The following is a 23,640-nucleotide window of genomic DNA, read 5'->3' on the forward strand; positions in this document are numbered from 1 at the left end:
CATGCCCACCATGCCCACACCCACTCAGCAACCGGGCAGAGAACGCCTTGCTAACATTTTTGAAGACCATCCCTGTGCCACTTATCAGTGTCAGCTTTGGCAATTTCACAGTTGCTGTCATTAAACAAGGACCGTGTGGATCATTAAGTGAAAACCTCATATGACCTTGCAGCATCCTTATGGGCATGTGATGATGATTTGGAAACTTCCCTGACAACCAAAGTCTATGGGGAAGCCAGCAGGAAGCCAAAGGCTTCCTGCTGGCTTCCCCATAGACTTTGCTTGTCAGGGAAGTTTCCAAATCGTCATCACATGCCAAGAAGGATGCTGTGAGAGCCATCAGTACAAGGACAGGTTGTAAGAGCCGAGGTGGCACAGTGGTTAGAGTGCTGTACTACAGCCACTTCAGCTGACTGTTATCTGCAGTTCAGCGGTTCAAATCTCACCGGCTCAGGTTTGACTCAGCCTTCCATCCTTCCGAGGTGGGTAAAATGAGGACCCAGACTGTGGGGGCGATATGCTGACTCTGTAAACTGCTTAGAGAGGACTGAAAGCCCTATGATGCAGTATATAAGTCTAACTGCTATTGCTATTTCTATTGCTATTGCTAAGTACCTCTCGTTCAGCGCTTCAAACGATTGCTAAACAAGCGGTTGATACACGAGGACCACACATCACATTTTAAATCTGCCGACAGCTCTTTCCTCACATCATACCTGCCCTTCCTTTCCCTCATTCAAAATCCCCTTTCCTCCAGGTTAATTGATCCGACCTTCCCCTGTTCAGGTATTCTTGCACATATGTTTTAGTACATATTCATCATCTCCAGTCTGCACAACCATCTGCTCTGTAGTCTAGCAGTTCAACCCAGGGGGCATGTCCAGTTGGGGGGAAAATTGACACCATTCCCATTCCATACCAGTGAACTCCTTGCGACATTGGTCCCCAACGCTGCTCTCCATGTTCTCCAGCTGCACCAGGACTTTCTTATAATCACGCAAGGCTTGCTTACTCTTCCGCCTGTCAAGAGGCCAAGGAAGAAAGATTAGCCAAGTTTCACACGGGGGGGAAGGAAACAGCGTTGCTTCCCAGCCTGCACATCCCGCCTTCAGAATCACTGCCATGTTTACCTGTACATTAAAATGAGGAGCAGGACTATAACCACCAGCACTGCTGCCCCTACACCCAACCCAATTTGGGCTTGTGGGGGAAAACTAGATGGCGGTTCTGTATCATAGCGGACACGACCAAGATCCAGGCGCAGGTTCCCCATCTGTACCTGAAAGAAGACAGCATGCAAGATTAATCCGACACATATGCACATAGTTCTCTGTTGCAATGAAGTGTGTAGTTTTGTGTTATTATAAGGACTAAATAATGTGTCGAAGCAGGAGTCTCTTACAAGGAAGGAAGCTGGAACCAATCCTAAACGGCACTGTAGATTTGTGGAACCTCTTCTATTGAAGAGGTTGGAACTGGCAGGAACCCACCCCTGACTACATTACATGGGTTGACCACTTGAAAAGCCACTCCTTCCTCAAAATTCTCTGCTCTGCCACTAAAGGAGCAGGGAGGAAGTTATTAAAAGAGCCATAAAAACCAAAACAATTGTATTGTGCAAACATTTCTTCTGCTTTATGGGTGGAGTGGGAAACTGAGTTGAAACTAAGCAACTATGCAATCAGATAATTTGTCATTATGCAAATGATTATTCAAAGCGTGTGATCATGCTTTTCATTCCAAAAGGGAGAGTTACAAGGGAGAGTTGCATCTGACAACATCTGGGATTATATAGATTTCTTTAATTGTGGTAACTAATACCACTTTATAATGCCTTGGTAAGGCCACACTTGGAATACTGCATTCAGTTTTGGTCGCCACGATGTAGAAAAGATGTGGAGACTCCAGAAAGAATGAAGAGAAGAGCAACAAAGAGGGTTAGGGGGCTGGAGGCTAAAGCATATGAAGAACGGTTGCAGGAACTGGAGATGTCTAGTTTAATGAAAAGAAGGACTAGGGGAGACATGATAGCAGTGTTCCAATATCTCAGGGGTTGCCACAAAGAAGAGGGAGTCAAGCTATTCTCCAAAGCACCTGAGTGTAGAACAAGAAGCAATGGGTGGAAACTAATCAAGGAGAGAAGCAATTTAGAACTGAGGAGAAATTTCCTGACAGAACAATTAATCCAGTGTTTCTCAACCTTGGTAACTTGAAGATGTCCGGACTTCAACTCCCAGAATTCCCCAGCCAGCGAATGCTGGCTGGGGAATTCTGGGAGTTGAAGTCCAGACATCTTCAAGTTGCCAAGGTTGAGAAACACTGAATTAATCAGTGGGACAACCTGCCTCCAGGAGTTGTGAATGCTCCAATACTGGAAGCTTTTAGGAAGATATTGGATAATCCTTTGTCTGAAGTGGTGTAGGGTTTCCTGCCTAGGCTGGGGGTTGGACTAAAAGACCTCCAAGGTCCCTTCCAACTCTGCTATTGTATTTTATTTTCAAAAGACTTTTAGAAAGGAAGAGCTTTTCCTTCTATATGGAAACATCAGCAAAGATCTAAGGTAGAGGCCAGAAGCAACGTGAGCGGTGAGTGAGTGGGGAATGGTGTGATGTTCCTACAATATTTCCAAACCCATCCAGTCTTGAACTCACTATAAACTCAGGCAACACAGAAGAAGTATTAAGCGGCTGCGGTGGTTGCAGAGGGGGCTCACAGTACAAATGGGTGAGGGTCAGAGTCTTCACGGTGCAAACACTGTTGCCTATGAAGGCCCTCACTTCGTTCTTGCTGATGCCAAGGTTCAGGCCTTCTCCCTAAAGAGGGACACACACACAAAAGTTACAGGTGCAATCGACATTCAAGAATTACAGTTACTTCATTATGATTCCCTTTCCACCAAGTTGGAGGCAATGCTGTGTCTAAGCCTTATCTTCATCTCTCTCTTTCCCTCCCTCCCCCTCCCTCCTTCCCCCTCCCTCCAGACTCCCAAGACATATATTTTCTATAGCAGGACTCCCTACCTAACACCACCAGTGAGATATATACCAGGGGTTGTGACACAATACATACCTATTTCCCTGGCCTAGCTGATAAAGGAAGAGATCCTGTGGCTTAGTGGCTAATGTAACTGCCTGATATGTAATACAGCCCAGGTTTGATTCCCAATAAGGGTATGGCTAGCTGATGAGAGCTAAATAGCTTGAAATAGATCTATACTAGTCTCCCTTTATTTATTTATCAGCACAAATATAACATTATATAATATATATAAAATTTATATAGTTTGTACTGATAGATAAATAAATAAACACAAATGTAACAAAGGCAACAGTAAAAATAATGGCTTTCTGTCTGGATGGTCTCTTGGGATGAGCCGATAGACAGAGAAAGGAAGCATTATGCTTCCTCCCATATTTGGCCATACCAGGGGTTGTGACACAAAATACATACACACACGAGCGCACACACACACACACATATAATCTCCAAAAGTGGCGATTTAAGGTTACAAACCATATATTACTGTCTTCTGATAATATAACCAGAAGTTCTATGACATGAGAATCCATACAGTGCAATGCAATTACATGTAATTTTGTTAACTATTATACTTGTAATGAATCAAGATAAAAAGAAGGAAAAGACTGAGGTTTCAGAAGTGCTAATAAAGAAGTTCTACTAAGCATCATCGTGCTGAAAAACAAGAAGGATTGACACAACATATCAAGATCCTTCCCACCTTCCCCCATTCCTGGATCTGCTTCCCTCAACCCACCCTTACCTCTATGTCCAGGACATTGCCAGGTTTAAGACTAAAGGGGCGGCCGGTGGATTCCCGGCCAGGCCACCGTAGGTGGGGATTAGGTTTGTAGGAGAATTCTTGGCCTCCGCTGGCATTGCTAAAAGAAACATGGAATCCGTCCAGCTCAAAAACAAGATGGCGGAGGTGAGCATTGGATGGCACAGCTGGCGATGGACAAAGTAGGAGAGTGGATGAATTAGCACAGCAAGGTTCCCAGCACTGTGAAAATACAAAAAAATTGGTTAGAATCGTTCCTGAACTGGAGCCTTCAACCAAGTCATGACTTTCTCCCTTCTCTTTCCTGTACTCACCTCCAACAGATTGCCCACCTCAACACAGGGCCTTGAGGAAGCTGAAGACAGTGGGGCATGAGGTCCGTGCAAAGAATCACAAGATCTTTTCTTCCGGATGCTTTTGCCTGCGGGCGCCTTCTCTTGCTCCAAGATGGCTTTGATGAGGGGTTGTTGCACCACATCCAAATTAGTCCCCTCCACCTGGATGATCCTTCCGCCCCTGAGGAACATCAGCATCCACAAAGATATGTTGAATGTTGAATGAATGTTGGTTTTATTTATATGCCGCCCTTTTCCCCCGAAGGGGACTCAGGGCGGCTCACAACTCAACCAGGGAAGGGGGATACAAACAAAAATTTAAAAACAACACAAAACAATGCATAATTAAAAACACACAGCAGTCATACCAATTCAAGACGGGGGCAACAGTTCTTTAGCCCCAGGCCTGTCGGAACAGCCAGGTTTTAAGGGCTTTGCGGAAGGCCTGGAGGGTGGTGAGGGTTCGAATCTCCACGGGGAGTTCGTTCCAGAGGGTCGGAGCAGCCACAGAGAAGGCTCTCCTCCGGGTAGTCACCAGTTGGCACTGGCCGGCAAATGGAATTCGGAGGAGGCCTAATCTATGGGATCTAATCGGTCTAGTGGAGGTAATTGGCAGCAGGCGGTCTCTCAAGTACCCAGGTCTTAATGTGTCTTAATCCTCCACCACCCATTGGTCTGACATAGCCATCATGTGAACAAACTTGGGATGGAGGAGGCCCTGAACAGATGAACTCAGCCTTAACTTTGAGAACGTTTGCTCCCAACTCCTGAAACTTCCTTGCACCCCCCCCCCCCCCGCCTTCACTGTCCAAAACTCTCTTGCTCTCTCAAACAACTCCCCCTTTCTTCCTTACTGTGGCTTCACATTGGAGTTCCACCCCGAAAAACCAACTTGGTCCCACTTCTTTCTCTCCCTTAAAACCTAGACTTAAACTTTCCCCTATTTGCAGAGTATTGTGGAAGGTTGTGGAGCTCACATTAGAGGAGCAAAGCAAGTTGCTTCATTGCTGAGCCAGGTGATACAATCCTGGAAGTGGCCGCCATTTTCCAAAGCAGCCACAATTCAATGCAACAGCTCAGAAAATGGTGGCTGCTTCCAGGATCACACTATGTGGCTCAGCACTGGAGGGACCTGCCCTCCTTCCTAACTCGAGTTCTAGAGATCTTTGAAAGGTAATTGTGTGATGGATGACATGGGTTGAGGAATAAGTGGGGCCCAAAGAAGTGGGAAGCAGGCCCAAGGTAGGCGGGGGGCGGGGGGAGATAGGCAGGAGGGCTGCAGCATCCCTGCAGTCAGTCATAATGGCAATCAACCGCTGGGGTGATGCAATGGACATAATGACAATGTTATAGGTAGCTTCTGGAGGTTCTAGACCTGCCTTAGGCATATTAAACCTGCTAGGTAACCTTGGGCCAGTCACTATTTTTTAGTCCTAGAAAGGAGGCAAGGGCAAACCAATTCCGAAAAGCTTGCCAGGAATACTGCAGGGCAGAGGTGGGTTCCTACCAGTTTGCACCTATTCAGTAGAACCGGTTCGTCAAATCTACCGAACCGGTTAGAAGAGGTTCCACCAGTGGACCCGGAAAGCAGGCCACACCTACAGAAGAGGTTCCAAACTCTTTTGAAACCCACCACCGGTCCTTGGATAGGATTATTCTACACTATCATGCTCATATTTATAAAACTCAGTGCCTCTGTGAAAGGTAAGGATGTCTACTGCGTTTGTGGTGCAATCAGAACTTTGTGTGTGTTGAAGTTGTTTTAACGCAAACCAAAGATGCCTTTTAAAAAACAAGTTTACATCCTATTATTATGCATGCCAGTGCTGTGTGTGAGGTCATTTAAGGTGGTTCTGACAAGTGTCGTCAGCATCTTCATATCCGGTCACATGGGCGGCAAGCCACTCCCATCCGGTCACATGGGCAGCAAGCCACTCCCACAAAGGAGGCCACACCCACAGAGTAGGTTCGAACAATTTTTGAAACCCACCACTGCTGCAGGGACAAATCCAGGTAGTCACCAGGAATCAAGACTGTTTGAAAACCATGGATGCACACACACAGGTGCAGACATCCACCCACATATGTGACGTACTATACAAACAAGGTGGCAGCAAGAATCAAAACTATGGAAAGATACAGGGAAAGGTGTTCGGGTTAAGCAGGCTGCATTTTCTTACTTCATGACTTTCCCTTTTTCTTATTTCATGCCTTTAATTTCTTTCTCTTAGTATGTCTTAATCTTTTTCTGTGCAAAGGGGAACAGCATGGGATGTCTCTGTGTGTGTATGTATATGCACATGCACGCGCGCACACACACACACAGACAGAGGTGGGTTCCTACCAGTTTGCACCTATTCGGTAGAATCGGTTTCATCAAATCTACCGAACCGGTTAGAAGAGGTTCCACCAGTGGACCCGGAAAGCAGGCCACATCTACAGAAGAGGTTCCAAAACTTTTTGAAACCCACCACTGACACACACACACACACACACACACACACACACACACACACAGACACAGGGAGAGAAAGAGAAAGAAAGGAAGAAATAAATAAATAAATAAAAGAAAAAAGAAAGAAAAAGAGTGAGAGAGAGATGAAAGAAAAAAAGAAAAAAGGGACAGAGAAACAAAAGGAAGGAAGGAAGGAAGGAAGGAAGGGGAGAGAGAGAGAGAGAGAGAGAGAGAGAGAGAGAGAGAGAGAGAGAGAGAGTGAGAGAACACATGGCCGGCAACCCATTCCCATCAGGTCACATGGCTGGCAAGCCACTCCCACAAAGGAGGCCACACCTACAGAGTAGGTTCCAAAATTTTTTGAAACCCACCACTGCACACAGAGCATCTGGTTATGAAGAAACAATCCCTAGGTCTCCCTTCTCACCGAAGAAGGCAGAGATGCTTTTAGATGCTTTTAGGAGCTGCTAATATACAACTCATGTAAAAAAAAAGCCTGCCAAGCAATTGTTTTGTAAAATGCCCGCTCATACAGTATTAACATGGGCCAGATAAAGTGACCCCCTCAGGCAAATTTTACCCATGGAAGCTTGTAGATGGGAAGGCCCCAGTGAGCTGTGGATTAGGCGTATAAAGGAAGCGCTTCTCCAGCAATTCACGCAGCGCCACACCATACTTGGCACGAACAGTCACCGCCTGGGATGTTAAGCTGGCACTGGTGCGGCACACAATGGCTCTGGGCTCCACAGGTTCCTCACTGTTGGGATGGAAAGTAAAGAGGTGATATGAGGACTTGGAGAGGACTACGAGGACATGCAGAGAGGGGAGGGAGAGAAGCCATTTTACTCACAGAATACAGGGCAGGTTGCCCACGCTGACAGTAATCTCGGGACCGGTTAGGAGGTCTTCGCCAGAGATGGTTATTCGGGTTCCTCCAGCCATGGGACCAAGGCCTGGGTGTAGATTGAGCAAGGTTGGATCCTGAGAATGGAAGCAACTGTGAGGGCTGATAGGCAGTGTTGGTGGTATTCACAGCATCTGGCTTGTCTTCCCTCACACACACACACACACACACACACACACACACACACACACAGATAACCATGACACAGGGACATTGTGTCACAGGCACATTGCAAACAAATGTGCCTGGCTCAGCCCATCCTTATATCCAGTTCTCAAGCTTCCTTAGAACAAGCTCTGAATGTCCATTCTCCCCCACCCACAGTGGTGGGTTTCAAAAATTGTTCGAACCTACTCTGTGGGTGTGGCCTCCTTTGTGGCAGTGGCTTGCCACCCATGTGACTGGATATGAAATTATGAATTAGTACTTAGGTCGGTCCAAGTATCTATTCAGAAACTCTGGCATTGAAGCATGCAGGTCTTAAAGCTGTCAAGTTGCAAGATCCTTGCACCCCTAACCCTTTAGAAAAAAAAAACTAGGGGTCTTCAAACCTGACAGCTTTAAGACTTGTGGACTTCAACTCCCAGAATTCCTCCTCCAGTCATGTTGGCTCAGAAACTCTGGCATTGAAGCAGGCAAGTCAGTGGTGGGTTTCAAGAAAGTTTGGAAGCTCTTCTGTAGGTGTGGCCTGCTTTCCGGGTCCACTGGTGGAACCTCTTCTAACTGGTTCGGTAGATTTGACAAACCGGTTCTAAAGAATAGGTGCGAACTGGTAGGAACCCACCTCTGCCCACCCCCCTCTGTCAGACACTGACCTGGTAGGTGAAGTGGTCCTTGGAAATCCCTGGGGGATGCTTTCCAATGGTGACCTGAACAGGGCCAGATAACCCTCGTTTTCCAGGGGGGACATTACACACAATCCTGTAGAGAACAGCAGGAGGAGATTAATGATATTATGAGTAAGCCTGCAGAAATTCACACAGCAGGATTGTATTTTTAAAGAATGAAAAAAAGGGTGCAGGCTCTCATGAGAAACCCTTTTCAAAATATGTTTTATTACCTAAAAACAATAAAGTACAGAATCAGAAACAAGAGGAGTTTTCAGCTCCTGTTTTTGATTGGTTTTGGACAAAAGCTCTGGGGTTCAGCTTAGCTATAGATTCAGCCTGGCATTCTGGCTTTCCTCAGTCCTTTATTTGATGGGAATGTTAAGAGCCGAGGTGGCGCAGTGGTTAGGGTGCAGTACTGCAGGCCACTTCAGCTGACTGTTATCTGCAGTTCAGCGGTTCAAATCTCACCGGCTCAGGGTTGACTCAGCCTTCCATCCTTCCGAGGTGGGTGAAATGAGGACCCAGACTGTGGGGGCAATATGCTGACTCTGTAAACCGCTTAGAGAGGGCTGAAAGCCCTATGAAGCAGTATATAAGTCTAACTGCTATTGCTATTGCTATTAATGGCCACCTGAGAATGAATGCTATGCCAATGACATAGCTTAATGCTGCATTCCCCTATGGAAAGGTTGTGTTTGAAGCTTTTTCACTGGAAAAAGACAGTGTTAAGTACTGTAGAGGTAGGTAGAAAAAAATGGAGGATCCTACTCCAGAGACATACTATTTCTTTAATATTAGAAGTTATTGGTATCCAAGAAATGGATTGGTTACTGAATGTAAATGCAGGAAAGAACTTTTATCCGATGAAAGACAACTTTATATCAGGCTGAGGCAAATTCTTGAAACATAATAGATTGGTATCATAAAAGCAACAAATCATGGACTAGTTTTATATATTGTTCAAAATTGTGATTCGTTTATAGTTTGTGAAATAATATTCAATATGCACGATTCAAGGTGCTGGTTATCACCTTTAAAGCCCTACATGGCCTAGGACCCGAATATCTATGAGACCGTCTTCTGCCGCATACCTCCCTAAGACCGATAAGATCGCACAGGGTGGGCCTTCTCCAGGTGCCATCAGCTGGACAATGCCGGCTGGCAACACCTCGGAGTAGGGCCTTCTCTGTTGCCGCTCCGGCCCTATGGAATGAGCTACTCCCAGAGATCCGGACCCTCCCACTCTCATGGCCTTCCGTAAAGCTATCAAAAGCTGGCTTTTCTGGCAGGCCTGGGGCTGTTGACCTCTTGATTGAGGTCCAGCCCCACTTAGACTGGGTGCATGTTGTGTTTCTTTTAATCTGTTGTGTCTTATTTGTTTTAATCCTTTTAATATTCCTTATTTCTGTAAGCCGCCCGGAGTCCTCCGGGATTGGGCAGCCTATAAATTCAATAAATGGAATGGAATGGAATATGCTATTGACCAAATCCATGTATCATGCTAAGTCATAAATATCTTCTTTACAAAATGTCATAATTAGATTCAACCAATATGCTACAGCAGTGGTCACCAACCAATGGTTCGTGGTCTGCAGAAAAATTATTTGCATTTTTTATATTGCACTAAATATTATTTATCTTTTCAAAAAAATTCACATTAGTGGTCCACTGGATTTAAAATTATGAATTAAGCGGTCTTTGAGGGCCAAAAGGTTGGTGACCCTGTGCTAAAGCAAAAAAACAAGCATATCACATTTTAACTTAGTGCATTTACAGACATTTCTAAAATTCTGTTTCCACTTTATGGGGTACTGAGTGTAGATTAATGGGAAAAAATTGAATTTAAACAATTGTGAAATCAGGCTGCAGTATAACAAAATTTTCAAAAGTGAAGGGGGTCTGGATACTTTCTCAATGCACTGTATTTACTTTTAATATCCGATAAGAAGATGGCACATTTCCCAGATGGGAAAAAGACCAGAAAATTGGTATTATGCAAAATGTGGATAATTTGGTAAAACAAATTAGGGACGAGAGTCTATATAATATATTGATAGAAACAGATTCTGAAACAGAGCTAGTTAAAGACCGTATGATAAAATGGGCACAAAATTTTGAACAACCAATAATGATGGAAACATGGGAAAAGATCTGGGTAAGAAATGTAAAATTTACGCAAGCCCAAAACTTGAGAGAGAATTTTTATAAGATATTTTATAGATGGCATTTAGATCCTAAAAAATTAGCTTGTATGTATCCAAACTTACAATCTAAATGCTGGAGATGTGATTGTGCTGATGCTACGTATTATCATATATGGTGGACTTGTAAAAAAGTCAAAGCATTTTGGATAAAAATATGGTGGATTACTCAAAATATTCTTAAAAAGAGGATAAAGTTTACTCCTCAGTTATTCTTGTTAGGTATAATTACATACTGTAAAATTATGGAGACTAATTTGATTCTGAATTTAACAACGGCAGCAAGATTGTTGGTGGCGCAGCACTGGAAGAAGGAAGAATTGCCTACTATTCAAGAATGGACGTTAAAAGTAACAAACTTAGCAGAGATGGCTAAAATATCAACATACCTCAAGGACCATTCAGATGAGAAATACAAGTGGGCATGGAGAAGATGGACTGATTATATTCAAAATAAACATGGGACTAAGAAATTCCAGTTAGCTTATGAATGAATGAACAAGGAATGTTACAATTAATCTAAAGTCAGCTTTACAAAAGGGGAGTTAAAGTATAAGCGAAAGTACGATGCTAAAGTTAGTTAGTTTTTAGTGTATTATTGTTAAATGTTTATACCCTTTATTTGCTCTAGGAGGTTGGGGGGGAGATGGGAGGGGATGTGGGATTGGGGGGGAGGGAGGGAAGGGGAAAGGTATACAATTGTAAAACTTATTAAAACTTTTTAATAAAAAAAAAGATGGCACATTCAACATCATCATCAGCTCATATAAACTGATTGAGGCTTGATAAGCAAAGCAATGCTAGCCAAACTAATTCCTGCCAATTTCCTTAAAGATCATATTTCTAGGCAGCTCTTAAACCAAATGCTCACTGCTTTGGTTTCAAAGAACTGGCAGTCTGTGGGGAGTGGCCCTTACCGAGTGGAAACAATGTACTGAGTTGGATCAGGAACACAGGGCAGCCCAGCTACAAGCACACTTTTTGCCACATCTTCAAAGCGGTGACCCAGATTGGATCCTATCACAGTGAGAGCCATTTCTCCTTCCAAAGGTCCAGTGAGTGGAGAGATCTAGGAAACAGGATTATATGGCATTATGGCATTGCAGCTGTAAACTAGCTGCTTTCTTCAAATTCTGTTAAAACAACAAAAGACAGAAATATGAGCACTGATGTTACAATCGAGCACATCTCCTATACTCTGAGGTTAGAACTCCCCGTGGAATTGAAAAGTAACTGGATTGAGATAGTTGGCTTACCATGGAAGAGCTTTCTCTCTCTCTAATTAGTGAATTACTGAAAGTGTGGTAGGTATGTGTGTATCAGTGACGTGCGGTGAGGTTTATGGCTGGTGAGGCAGCAATTTTTTTTAGACTTGTGGACTTCAACTCCCAGAATTCCACAGCCAGGCATGCTCAGTTCCGATTTAAAGCGACAGCATTTGTTTTTCTCCTTTTTTCCTAAAGAAGTTTCCTTCTTTCTTTTCTTCTCCCTCCCCCCCCTCAAATACACACACACACACACACACACACACACACACACACACACACACAACTGCACCAGGATTCAGAAAATTTAGGTTTTCCTCCTCAGCCCATGTTAGCAATACCACTAGCAGCATTTTGGCTGGCAGGTGTAAGTAGAAGTGGAAATTCATTCGACTGAAAACATTGTTTTTGCTTATGATTGGATAATTGGTTTGGTTTGGTTTGGTTTATTGGATTTATATGCCGCCCTTCTCCCAAGGACTCAGGGCGGCGTATAATTAAAATTTCAGAAGACCCAAAGTCATAGTATTAGAGTGCTACATAGTGCAGAAACTAAAGAACTGACTCAATATGCTCCCTCACCCCTCTCTCAAACACACACACATACACACACACAAAGTTGCACCAGGAGGATGCAGTTTGAATTCCTCCCCCTCCCTCTGACCCACACGTACCTTTTCCAGCTGTTTCAGAGAGGATTTCAACTCTGCTCTTGCCTGCCATCATGAAAAGAAAAACAATGTAAAAGGAAAAAGGCAAGAGCTGAGGTCAGGCTGAGCTAGTTGCTGCCAGAGTCATCGTGGATGACTCTGCTTAACTGTTTAAAAAAGCCTCTAAAAAAAACCCCTGTCCTCTACAGGAGGCAGGAGAACGACGTGCCTCATCTACGTCAGGAATTTTTCGGCTTTTAACCCTTGCTTAACTCTGCTCGAGTGATCATAAAAAGTCAGACTAGATGAGGCACCTCGTTCTCCTGCCTCCTCCTGTAGAGGGCGCTTTTTTAGAGGCTTTTTTAAACAGTTAAGCACTAAGGACAATCATCCATGGTGACTCTGGCAGCAACTAGCTCAGCCTGACCTCAGCTCTTGCCTTTTTCCTTTTACATTTTTTTTCTTTTCATGATGACAGTGGTGAGGCTCTGCCTCCATTGCCTCCCCTGCCTGCACGTGCCTGGTGTGTATGTGGCAAGACTAAGGTGGTAAATCGAGATCTGAGGTTTCAGGGGGGGAAATCCTCATATTCCTTCTTATTTAAAAAAAAAATCTGCATGTAGAACAATTAGGCAGGGAGACTTAAGGGCCCAGTGATGTTGCTTCTCACCGAGTAAATGACAGGCGATGGGCAAGTATCAACACCAAGTTTGGATGGACAGGAGTTCTCATAGACACAGCCGGTCTCCTTTTCCAGCTGACACCAGACACAATGGAAATGCTGGGGGGCCGCTTTACAGCGACTGCAGTCCGAACGGCCAACAGAACAGTTGTACAAAGTCACTGAATGGAGGCAAAAAGACAAGAGGTGAACACTACGGTTCCATCACAAAACCGCGGTAGACTAAAGCGCGCTCGACGAAAGCGCGTACGTGACGTCATCACAGCGCGACGAAAACAGCACGCTGTGAGCGGTAAACTTAAAATTAACGCGAAAACCTTACCCTAACCCCCCCAAACCTAACCCTAACCCTAACCCTAACCCTTAACCTAACGCTAAACCTAACGCTAACCCTTAACCTAACCCTAAACCTAACCCTAACGCTTAACGTAACCCTAAACCTAACCCTAACCCTTAACCTAACCCTAACCCTAACCCTAACCCTAACCCTTACCTTTATGTGAATCGGCTTGTTTTAATTTTATTTTAATTTTAATTTAATTTATTTTTAATTTTATTTGTCGCGCTGCTGATGACGTCACGTACGCGCTTTAATCGGGCGCGCTTTAGTGGACCGCGGTTTTGTCATGCCACGGAACACTACAGCAGTTTAACGTTGTCCTGCTTAAGGCTGCCTTCTCTATGGCAGACAAATTTGATTGCTATCCAGGGAAAATAAGCTAGTAGAAAGCTACAGGATTTTCAGAACAGGAAGACATTGATGGGTATCCTGAAAGTTGGGGAAATCCAAGCTTAAAAAGTATTTTGCACTAGATTTTAAGCTTCCATGAATTATGCATTTTTTTAAAAAAGAGATAACAAATATTTGTTTCTTTTGGGTTATGCATTTTGTCCTGCACAATTACGGCCATTTGGTATTTTGGGAAGGGCTCTTGAGTGAAACCCAAACCATAATCACCAACCTCGGTCTCCCTTTCCCTGCCCAGCTTTCTTTTCAAATGAAAAACAAAACAAAACCGAGAATATCAACATAACATCGTAGATAAACAAATTCAAAATAACAAAAAGGGCATTGCACAAGCAATGGGGAGAAGCCTTGTGTGTATTCGTAAGGAGAAAGATGTTTGTATAGCCGAAAGTGGCATGTGGTTAATGGAGGAAAAATAGGTAACAATTACAACTTTTTTCATTAAACGGATCACTGAAACTCTAGACACAGACTAATTTTCCAGCAGTTCTGTAACCCGTATTTTCAGAGCTTTTTAGTCTACAGTAAAAGATGTTTTCATTTTTCATTTTGCAGCATTTAATATGACAAGAAAGAGAAAACACTGAATGTGTCTTAGAAGTATAAGAATACATAGCAATAGCAATAGCAATTAGACTTATATACCGCTTCATAGGGCTTTCAGCCCTCTCTAAGCGGTTTACAGAGTCAGCATATTGCCCCCAACAACAATCCGGGTCCTCATTTTACCCACCTCAGAAGGATGGAAGGCTGAGCCAACCTTGAGCCGGTGAGATTTGAACAGCCGAACTGCAGAACTGCAGTCAGCTGAAGTTTGGGTTCCACCACAAAACTGCGGAGGACAAAATTGCGCTCGACGAAAGCGCGCATTTGATGTCATCACAGCGTGACAAAAAAATCGCGCTGTGATCGAAAAATGTAAAAATAAAGCGAAAACCTTACCCTAACCCCCCCAAACCTAACCCTAAACCTAACCCTTAACCTAACCCTAAATCTAACCCTAAACGTAACCCTTAACCTAATTCTAAACCTAACGCTAACCCTTAACCTAACGCTAAACGTAACCCTAACGCTCTAAACCTAACCCTAACCCTTAACCTAACCCTAACCCTAACCCTAACCCTAAACCTAACCCTTACCTTTATGTGAATTGGCTTGCTTTAATTTTAATTTTATTTCAATGTTTAATTTTTTTCGTCGCGCTGTGATGACGTCAAATGCACGCTTTCGTCGAGCGCGGTTTTGTCCTCCGTGGTTTTGACGGGTCACGGAAGTTTGAATTGGAAGAGAAAATATTGAATATCTAATCCAGTGATGGCTAACCTTTTGGGGCCTGGAAGCCCTCCACCAACCTGGAAGCCAAACCGGGGCACAGCGGTGCTGCACAAGACCCCAAAATGCAGTGTGAGAGGCCCCTGTGCATGACCTCCCCATGCATGTGTGCACACGTCCCCCGCATGTGCTCCGCCCTCTGCGCATGGGCAGCAGAGACCTGAAGACCAGCTGTCTGGCAAGAGGTGTACCCAATGCAGGGACCCACTAACCATCCCTGAAAGGTGGCCATCTGTGTTCTGCTTTCAGCTGCAACAGTCACCTTTTCTATATGACAGCTCTTTAGACCACTGTAACTAATCAATGTTCTATTATAGAGTCCTTTATTTCTTCTTTATGGATTAGGATTAGGATTTATTTCATTTATATGCCGCCCTTTTCCCCGAAGGGGACTCAGGGCGGCTCACAACTCAGTCAGGGAAAGAAGTACAAACAGGGGATAAAAAGACAAACAACAATACACAATTTAAAAACACACAACAACCATACCATTCGAGAAGGGGGGCAGAAGCTCTTTAGCCCCAGGCCTGCCGGAATAGCCAGGTTTTAAGGGCTTTGCGGAAGGCCTGGAGGGTGGTGAGGGTTCGAATCTCCACGGGGAGTTCGTTCCAGAGGGTCAGAGCAGCCACAGAGAAGGCTCTCCTCCGGGTAGTCGCCAGTCGGCATTGGCTGGCGGATGGAATTCGGAGGAGGCCTAATCTGTGGGATCTGATCGGTCTATTGGAGGTGATTGGTGATTCTTTATATGCATTTATTAATGCAGTCTCAGTCTAACTAGCCTTTCTAGACTATTTATCTAGATCTTTGTTAATCTGCATTAAAACAAAAGATAATTTCAAAATGATTAGTTGAGAAATTCTGAAGCTATGTTATATTGTTAAAATATGGTTAAAAGCCGTGGCGGCGCAGGGATTAGAATGCAGTATTGCAGGCTACCTCTGCTGACTGCAGTTCGATTCTCACTGGCTCAAGTTTGACTCATCCTTCCCTCCTTCTTAGCTCAGTAAAAGAGGACCCAGATTGTTGGAGGCAATATGTTGACTCTGTGAAACCACTTAGAGAGGGCTGTAAAGCACTGAAACGATATATAGGTCTTAAGTGCTATCGCTACTGCACTTAAAATTGTATCTATACTTTTTGTTCTGTTAACTAGTGTAGCATACTAAACTTAAAAGAATTGATCAAGACAGGTGATTTGAATTTTTTTTTATTCCCATCTTATTTATTTCCAAAGCTTTGTTCAAAATGAATAAGCAAATGGGCACCGCAACCGATAGTGTCAATTTCTGGCAACCTGATTAAAATTCTTCCAACACAATCTCGAATTTTTCAAATGATTCCACCACTTTTTAATAATGCACTGATCACAAAGATTCAGAAAAGATTTTGAATCCGTGGAGGGTAGGAGCCTAGCATGAGCCGAGGTGGCGCAGTGGTTAAATGCAGCACTGCAGGCTACTTCAGCTGACTGCAGTTCTGCAGTTCGGCTGTTCAAATCTCACCGGCTCAAGGTTGACTCAGCCTTCCATCCTTCCGAGGTGGGTAAAATGAGGACCCGGATTGTTGTTGGGGGCAATATGCTGACTCTGTAAACCGCTTAGAGAGGGCTGAAAGCCCTATGAAGCGGTATATAAGTCTAACTGCTATTGCTATTTCTCCTTTTTTAGAATCAAAGGCAAAGATTCCCTTAAATCAGAGATCTATTCACATCACAAAACCAAAACCCAATTCCCTTACCGTATAAATCTTCATGGCTGTCAAGGCGTTGCTTATCCCCCACTATGATATAGAGAGGCACACGCAGTTCTGGGAGAGCTTGGGTGTAGCGATAGGTTTGCGACTGACACCTCACATGATGGGATGCTCCCTCATCCCTTTCTTCCAGGGATGCTGGAACAAAAATTGGGACTCCTTCCACTTCCAATACACAGAAGATTGTTGCTGGATCCTAAGGGATGGAGGGAGGGTACAATAGGGCTCCGTATGCATCACCTGTTCTTCCCAATTTTGTACCCCAAATTAGCCCACCTTTAATTCCCACATTCCTAGGAGTCACAGACATCCTTCCAATATTCAGAATTCTTTTAAGGGGGGAATGCATTAGCATATTTCACATTCAATTCAATTCAATTCAATTTATTAGATTTATAGGCCGCCCAATCCCGGAGGACTCCGGGCGGCTTACAAAGAACAAAAGAAAACAAAATAAAATAAAAATAATTTAAAAATTCCCCAACACGCATACGTTCTGATCGGGGCTGGACCCTAGGTCATAAGGTCAACCGCCTCAGGCCTGCCGGAACAGCCAGGCTTTTCTGAAGGCCATGAGGGTGGGTGAGGTCCGGACCTCTGGGGGTAGCTGATTCCACAGGGTCAGAGCAGCCATAGAGAAGGCTCTTCTCCGGGGGCCCGCCAGCCGACACTGTCCGGCTGACCGTGTCCTAAGGAGGCCCACCCTATAGGATCTTATCGGCCGTTGGGAGGTATGTGGCAGTAGGCGGTCTCGCAAATACGCTGGTCCTGAGCCATGTAGGGCTTTAAAGGTAATGACCAACACCTTGAATTGCGTTCTGAGACCAATTGGCAGCCAGTGCAGCTCACGGAGGATAGGTGTAATATGGGTGTATCTCGGTACACCCAATATCGCTCGTGCGGCTGCATTCTGGACTAGCTGTAGTCTCCGAACGCTTTTCAGGGGTAGCCCCATGTAGAGCGCATTGCAATAATCCAGCGTCACATTGTCACATTGCATTTGACGTAGTCATCCCAAAGCAAATGACTTTCTGAAAGCCTCCTGTGTTCACCTCTTTTGAGGACTCTGATTTACCTGGCTAATCACTAAGTGTAGATTCCAGGCCACCAGATTTATTGGCATTTCCACATCGACAGGAATCAGGGGGATTTCTCCATCCCCTCCCACACTGGGACAGGCAGTTCGACCCCGGGGTTCTTCAGCCAATGCCTAGGAGAAACAGGCAGATTAGCTACAGCTTCAGGCTTCGTGTTCTTTCCCGCCCATTTGTTCTGGAAAACTAGGAGACCCACGCTCCGAAGTGTTTGTTGCTCACCTTGTGGTTGTAGACAAGCCCCTCTGTATTTGGGCAGGGCCCTTCAGAGACACAGCGATGACTGGATGGGCACCAGTGGCACATCCAGGGGCTATCTACACATGTTCCACATCTATTGGAGAAAGAAGGATCAAAGAAAAACTACTTTAACTAAGTGTGTGAGATCAGCAAGGTAAGGAAAGGGTGGCTTATGGAATTCTTTCCAAGCCCTTAACTTAGGACAGTGTTTCTCCGTGACCCGTCAAAACCGCGCTCGACTAAACCGCGCCTGATTAAACCGCGACGCTGACGTCATCAACAGGGCGACAACAGCCAGTGCGGAGAAAGAAGGGCGCTTTAAATAGCGCTTTGAAAGCAAGCCGATTCCACTTAAGGTAAGGGTTAGGTTTAGGGTTAGGTTAAGGGTTAGGGTTAGGTTAAGGGTTAGGTTTAGGGTTGGGTTAAGGGTTAGGGTTAGGTTTAGGGTTAGGTTAAGGGTTAGGGTTAGGGTTAGGTTAAGGGTTAGGATTAGGGTTAGGGTTAGGTTAAGGGTTAGGTTTAGGGTTAGGTTTAGGGTTAGGTTAAGGGTTAGGTTAAGGGTTAGGTTTAGGGTTAGGTTTAGGTTTAGGGGGGTTAGGTTTAGGTGTTAATTTTAGGTTTAGGGTTTACAGCGTGCTTCTGTCTCCGCGCTGTTGTCGCCCTGTTGATGACGTCAGCGACGCGGTTTAGTCGGACGCGGTTTAGTTGAGCGCGGTTTTGTGGTGGAACCGTGTTTCTCAACCTTAGCCACTTGAAGATGTCCAGACTTCAACTCCCAGAATTCCCCAGCCAGCATTTGCTGGCTGGGGAATTCTGGGAGTTGAAGTCTGGACATCTTCAAGTGGCCAAGGTTGAGAAACACTGACTTAGAGTTTCTCAACCATACCAATTTGAAGATGCGTGGATTCAACTCCCAGAATTCCCCAGCTAGCATTTTCAACTTGCCAAGGTTGAGAAACACTGCCTTAACCATAGCTCTGCTCTGGGTTATGTGCCTGGGAAGAAGAGGGAACCCCGGAGGCTTAGCATGGAGAAATCAGCAGCATTCCAAACAGAGATTAATCCAGCCCATTTTTAACCTGATTTTTTTCTCTTGTCAACCACTATCCCCATAGCAACGTTGGTAATATTCTGTTCACTTCTAGGAAACATATCCTGTTGATGGTTAGAATTTCAATCTCCTAAACCTTTTCAACACCCCACTGAGTTGTAAAGAAATAGGGAGGTTACTCTCTTAAAAAAAAAACTCAGCCTACTGAGAAGAACTTCCTATCTGTCTTTCTCTTAAATAAGTAGGTTTCTCCTATTTAGAACCAGCAGCAAAGTAATCCAAAGATTGAACCTTTGACTCAGAGGTAGCTGAAGAAGTTGATACTGATGGGAGGGGAAGGCTTCACGTTCTAAGGTGTGTCTGTGTGTGCACATGATATTTTTGTCACCAGGATAAATTATGAAAAATGAGAAATATAGATGTACCTGCATAACCTGCACACTTTAGAAGAAAATATTAGTATTCCACTTTTCACGTGCAGGAATCCAAAATTTTAATGCAAGAACAGATACGATGCTGCTTTAATCTAAGGCCTCTTGCTAGTCATCAACCTGCAGCTTTTGCCACCCCCCCACCCAGGGGCGGGTTTCTCGCCCCGTTCCAACCGGTTCGGTTGGAACGGGGCCGGCGGCGTCCTCATGCACACGCGCAGCGCACGCATGCGTACTAGTGTCTGTGCGATGCTCCAGCTGCTCCTGGAAGATCGCGCAGGTGCTGTATGCGTCCTGCGCATGTGTGGAAGCGCAAAACTCATCAAAACCGGGTAAGGAGCGCGGGCGGACGAGTCGGCCCTTCGCCGTTCCCGGAAGTTACTTACTTCCGGGTTCGCCGACCAACCGGTTCGCAGGGACCGCTGCGAACCGGTTGAAACCCACCCCTGTCCCCACCCCACCCTGCCTCCATCCCCACTCAACATTCGCTCACGGGGTGGAATCAGCGAGTTGGCTCACGGCATTACAGTCGTAGAAGGAAAATCCCAGAGAGGTTATGACAACATCCTGGAACATCAGAGCTAACGTCACAGTCACATGGTCTGAGGAAGAGAAAGGAAAGGCACCTTAAGTCAATTTCCCCCCCATCCAAGTAGCCAGCAAGAGAGAACTTGTCACACATGCTCACACAACACTTGTACAAACAAGCCTTCTTATCTTCTTGAAATATCTTCCCCTGTGCTAAAAGACTTTTCTGAAAATTACACGTGTTATAGCCCATTGTATACTACATAACCATATTATGTAAATTTATTTATTTATTATTTATTTATTTATTTATTTTATTTATTAGTTTTGTATGCCGCCTGCTCTCGGAAGACTCCGGGCGGCTTACAATAAAAAAGGGAGGGGGGATATATAAAACAATACAACAATTTAAAATTACAGCAACATTCATAACTTAAAGTGGGGCTGGATAATTCAACAGCCCCAGGCCTGCCAGAACAGCCAGGTCTTAGTTGCTTTACGGAAGGCCGGAAGGATGGTAAGGGTCCGGATCTCAACGGGGAGATCGTTCCAGAGGGCCCGGAGCTGCAATAGAGAAGGCCCTCCCCCGGGGAGTCGCCAGCCGACATTGGCTGGCAGATGGAATTTGGAGGAGGCCTAGTCTGTGCGATCTAATTGGTCTTTGGGAGGTAATTGGCAGGAGGTGGTCTCTCAGGTAGCCAGGTCCGATGCCATGCAGGGCTTTAAAAGTAACGACTAGCACCTTGAAGCATGTCCAGAGACCAATGGACAGTCAGTGCAGCTCGCGGAGGATAGGTGTAATGTGCGTGTACCTAGGTGCACCCACAATCGCTCGCGCGGCTGCGTTCTGGACTAACTGGAGTCTTCGAACACTCTTCAAGGGCAGCCCCAATACATTTATTATATGGTAATATAGCTCGTAACAGCACTTTTTTGGTTTTTTGTAACTTCCAAACCAACAAAGGTAGCTTGACGTGCAATCTTGAAGATGGACAGGAAAGGTAACACAAACAGGCTGTTGAAACCCAGAATACAGAATATTCAGATTCAGATTCAGATTTATACACAAAAGTCATACAGCCATACAAGTCGAGAGGGGAGGGGAACTCATCAACCCCAGGCCTGCCGGCACAGCCAGGTTTTAACGGCTTTCCGGAAGGCCTGGAGAAAGGTGAGGGTCCGAATCTCCGCGGGGAGTTCATTCCAAAGGGCCGGAGCTGCTACAGAGAAGGCCCTCCCCCGGGTGGTAGCCAGATGGCATTGGCTGGTGGACGGAACCCGGAGGAGGCCGACCCTGTGCGATCTAACGGGTCTATGGGAGGTAATTGGCAGCAGGCGGTCTCTCAAGTACCCAGGTCCAATAGCATGAAGGGCTTTATAAGTTACGACTAGCACTTTGAAGCGTATCCGGAGACCGATCGGTAGCCAGTGCAACTCGAATATGCACATATGTGCAGCCACCCATCAAAGTAGGATATAAATAAATAAACAAGCAAACAAATGAGAGGGCTGTGCCACTTCCCGCTGCACATTAGGACTGACACATTGGGCAGGTCCACCATACATGGAAGTCCCTCTGGACAGAAAACCAACATGACAGGGAAACCAGAGTAGCAAGTTTGCACCTGACTTGGTAGTGCTTGATCTGGATTTTTTTTAAAAAAATATGAAATGATGGGCAAGTGATCAAACAGGTTCTAGCCAAAGGGGAACAACTATAGGCAAGGATAGAATCTCAGCCAGATCTAAGCCTTAATCTTACTTCTGAAGGACCTACTCAGACTAGGAAGCAGAACCAGAACCAGAATTGTTCTTGTTAAGTGTTCAAAGCTTGGAAACATTTGTAAGTTTGTTAGGTCTTTATGAGAGGTCACAGGTGGGCTACAAGGGTTTATCTCTAGATGCACAGTTGCAAGAATAGGCAAAGCAATAACATTGGTGGTTTGAGTATCACACAATGGTCTCCTTAGACAACAGAGAATGCTTTGCTATTGGTAAAGATTTTCCTTGTCCAGTGGCGTTTGACTCGAGGGGGAGTACTCATCTCCGTTTCTTAGTCAAGGAAGCCAGTTTTGTCCCAAGACATTTTCTGTGGCCATCTGGCCAGCATGACTATGTGCCAAACTGCATGGAACACTGTTACCTTCCCACCAAAGGGATACCTATTAATCTACTTAAACTGCTAGGTAGGCAGGAGCTGGGGCAAGAAATAGGAACTCATCCTGCCATGTGGCACTCAAGGTCTTGAACTCAGGCTGCCTGCTTTCCAGCTTACAAGCTCAGCGTCTTTAACCTCTTGGCCACCACACTCCCATTTTGCTACTGGCACTAAAAGCTACTCCCATTGTACCATCTGAGTAAGGCAGGCAAATACTTTGCACACCCTAATTCTACTACAGCTCTCGGAGCAAACACTCTGAGTAAATTATCATGTAAATGAAATCGTTGCTTATGATTTTTAAGCAATTTTTTTTTTTTGCATCTAGGGGGGCTCAACGGAGAAGAAGACAAGGAAATTTCATTCCTTAAATAAAAGTATTTCATTATCCTAATGTGGATGACTAGAAAGCAATAACTAAGGCTGCAACTTTTCAAAGGGCTGCTCTGATTTTAACAGTGACCTGACTGCAGATGTTGAGGGAAGTCAACTATCAACATACGGGCTTGATTTGAGAAGGGTTTGATGCTCATTTTCTACTCTACATTTTATTTATACACCAGTTTTGGGGACTCATGATCAGTCAAGACACCATATCATAAGAAAAAATAGGTTTGCCTGCTCTAGTACCCTCACTGGCGATGTAGCCCCAAATCCCAAAAGCAGGATTTGATCGGCTAAAGTTGCTTCTATTCTAATTGATAGAGAAATTATTTAAATTAAAATGACATATAGTTATAGCCTAAATTGCTTTTCCACTAGGATACCAATTTCCAATTTCCAATTTATTAGTATTTGTATGCCGCCCACTCTCATTGGGACTCTGGGCGGCTTACAGGGAAGACAAACATACATTAAAATTTTAAGATAAAATACAAGTGCTAAAAATATCAACAACATGCATACAGTTGGAGTGGGGCTGGATACTAATCAACAGCCCCAGGCCTGCTGGAACAGCCAGGTCTTCGTAGCTTCATGGAAGGCCGGAAGAGTGGTGAGGGTCCGGATCTCTACGGGGAGGTCGTTCCATAGGGCCGGAGCAGCTACAGAGAAGGCCCTTCCCTGGGGACCCACCAACCGACATTGACCGGCCGACGGCACCCGGAGGAGGCCCAATCTGTGTGATCTTATTGGTTGTTGGGAGGTAAATGGCAGGAGGCGGTCTCTCAGGTAGCCAGGTCCTAA

General features: G+C 45.0%; 1 protein-coding gene across 1 annotated transcript in view; it reads right to left on the reverse strand.

Annotated features, from left to right (window-relative positions):
• Positions 1–23,640, reverse strand: part of PLXNB3 (plexin B3) — a 93,999-nt gene that overhangs the window by 31,593 nt on the left and 38,766 nt on the right. Inside the window, exons 8-21 of the mRNA XM_087710859.1 lie at positions 20,263–20,371; positions 18,270–18,381; positions 18,029–18,163; positions 16,939–17,149; positions 13,110–13,282; positions 11,442–11,593; positions 8,309–8,414; positions 7,440–7,570; positions 7,170–7,346; positions 4,114–4,315; positions 3,782–4,021; positions 2,652–2,813; positions 1,131–1,279; positions 920–1,020 (exon numbers count right to left, since the gene is read on the reverse strand). Coding sequence (XP_087566985.1) covers positions 920–1,020; positions 1,131–1,279; positions 2,652–2,813; positions 3,782–4,021; positions 4,114–4,315; positions 7,170–7,346; positions 7,440–7,570; positions 8,309–8,414; positions 11,442–11,593; positions 13,110–13,282; positions 16,939–17,149; positions 18,029–18,163; positions 18,270–18,381; positions 20,263–20,371 — 2,160 coding nt within the window. The remainder of the gene's footprint in view (positions 1–919; positions 1,021–1,130; positions 1,280–2,651; positions 2,814–3,781; positions 4,022–4,113; positions 4,316–7,169; positions 7,347–7,439; positions 7,571–8,308; positions 8,415–11,441; positions 11,594–13,109; positions 13,283–16,938; positions 17,150–18,028; positions 18,164–18,269; positions 18,382–20,262; positions 20,372–23,640) is intronic.

The sequence above is a fragment of the Thamnophis sirtalis genome, unplaced genomic scaffold (assembly GCF_051295495.1).
Source record: "Thamnophis sirtalis isolate CommonGarterSnake01/CBP01778 unplaced genomic scaffold, rThaSir2_p1.2 scaffold_3, whole genome shotgun sequence".
Lineage (NCBI taxonomy): Eukaryota > Metazoa > Chordata > Lepidosauria > Squamata > Natricidae > Thamnophis > Thamnophis sirtalis.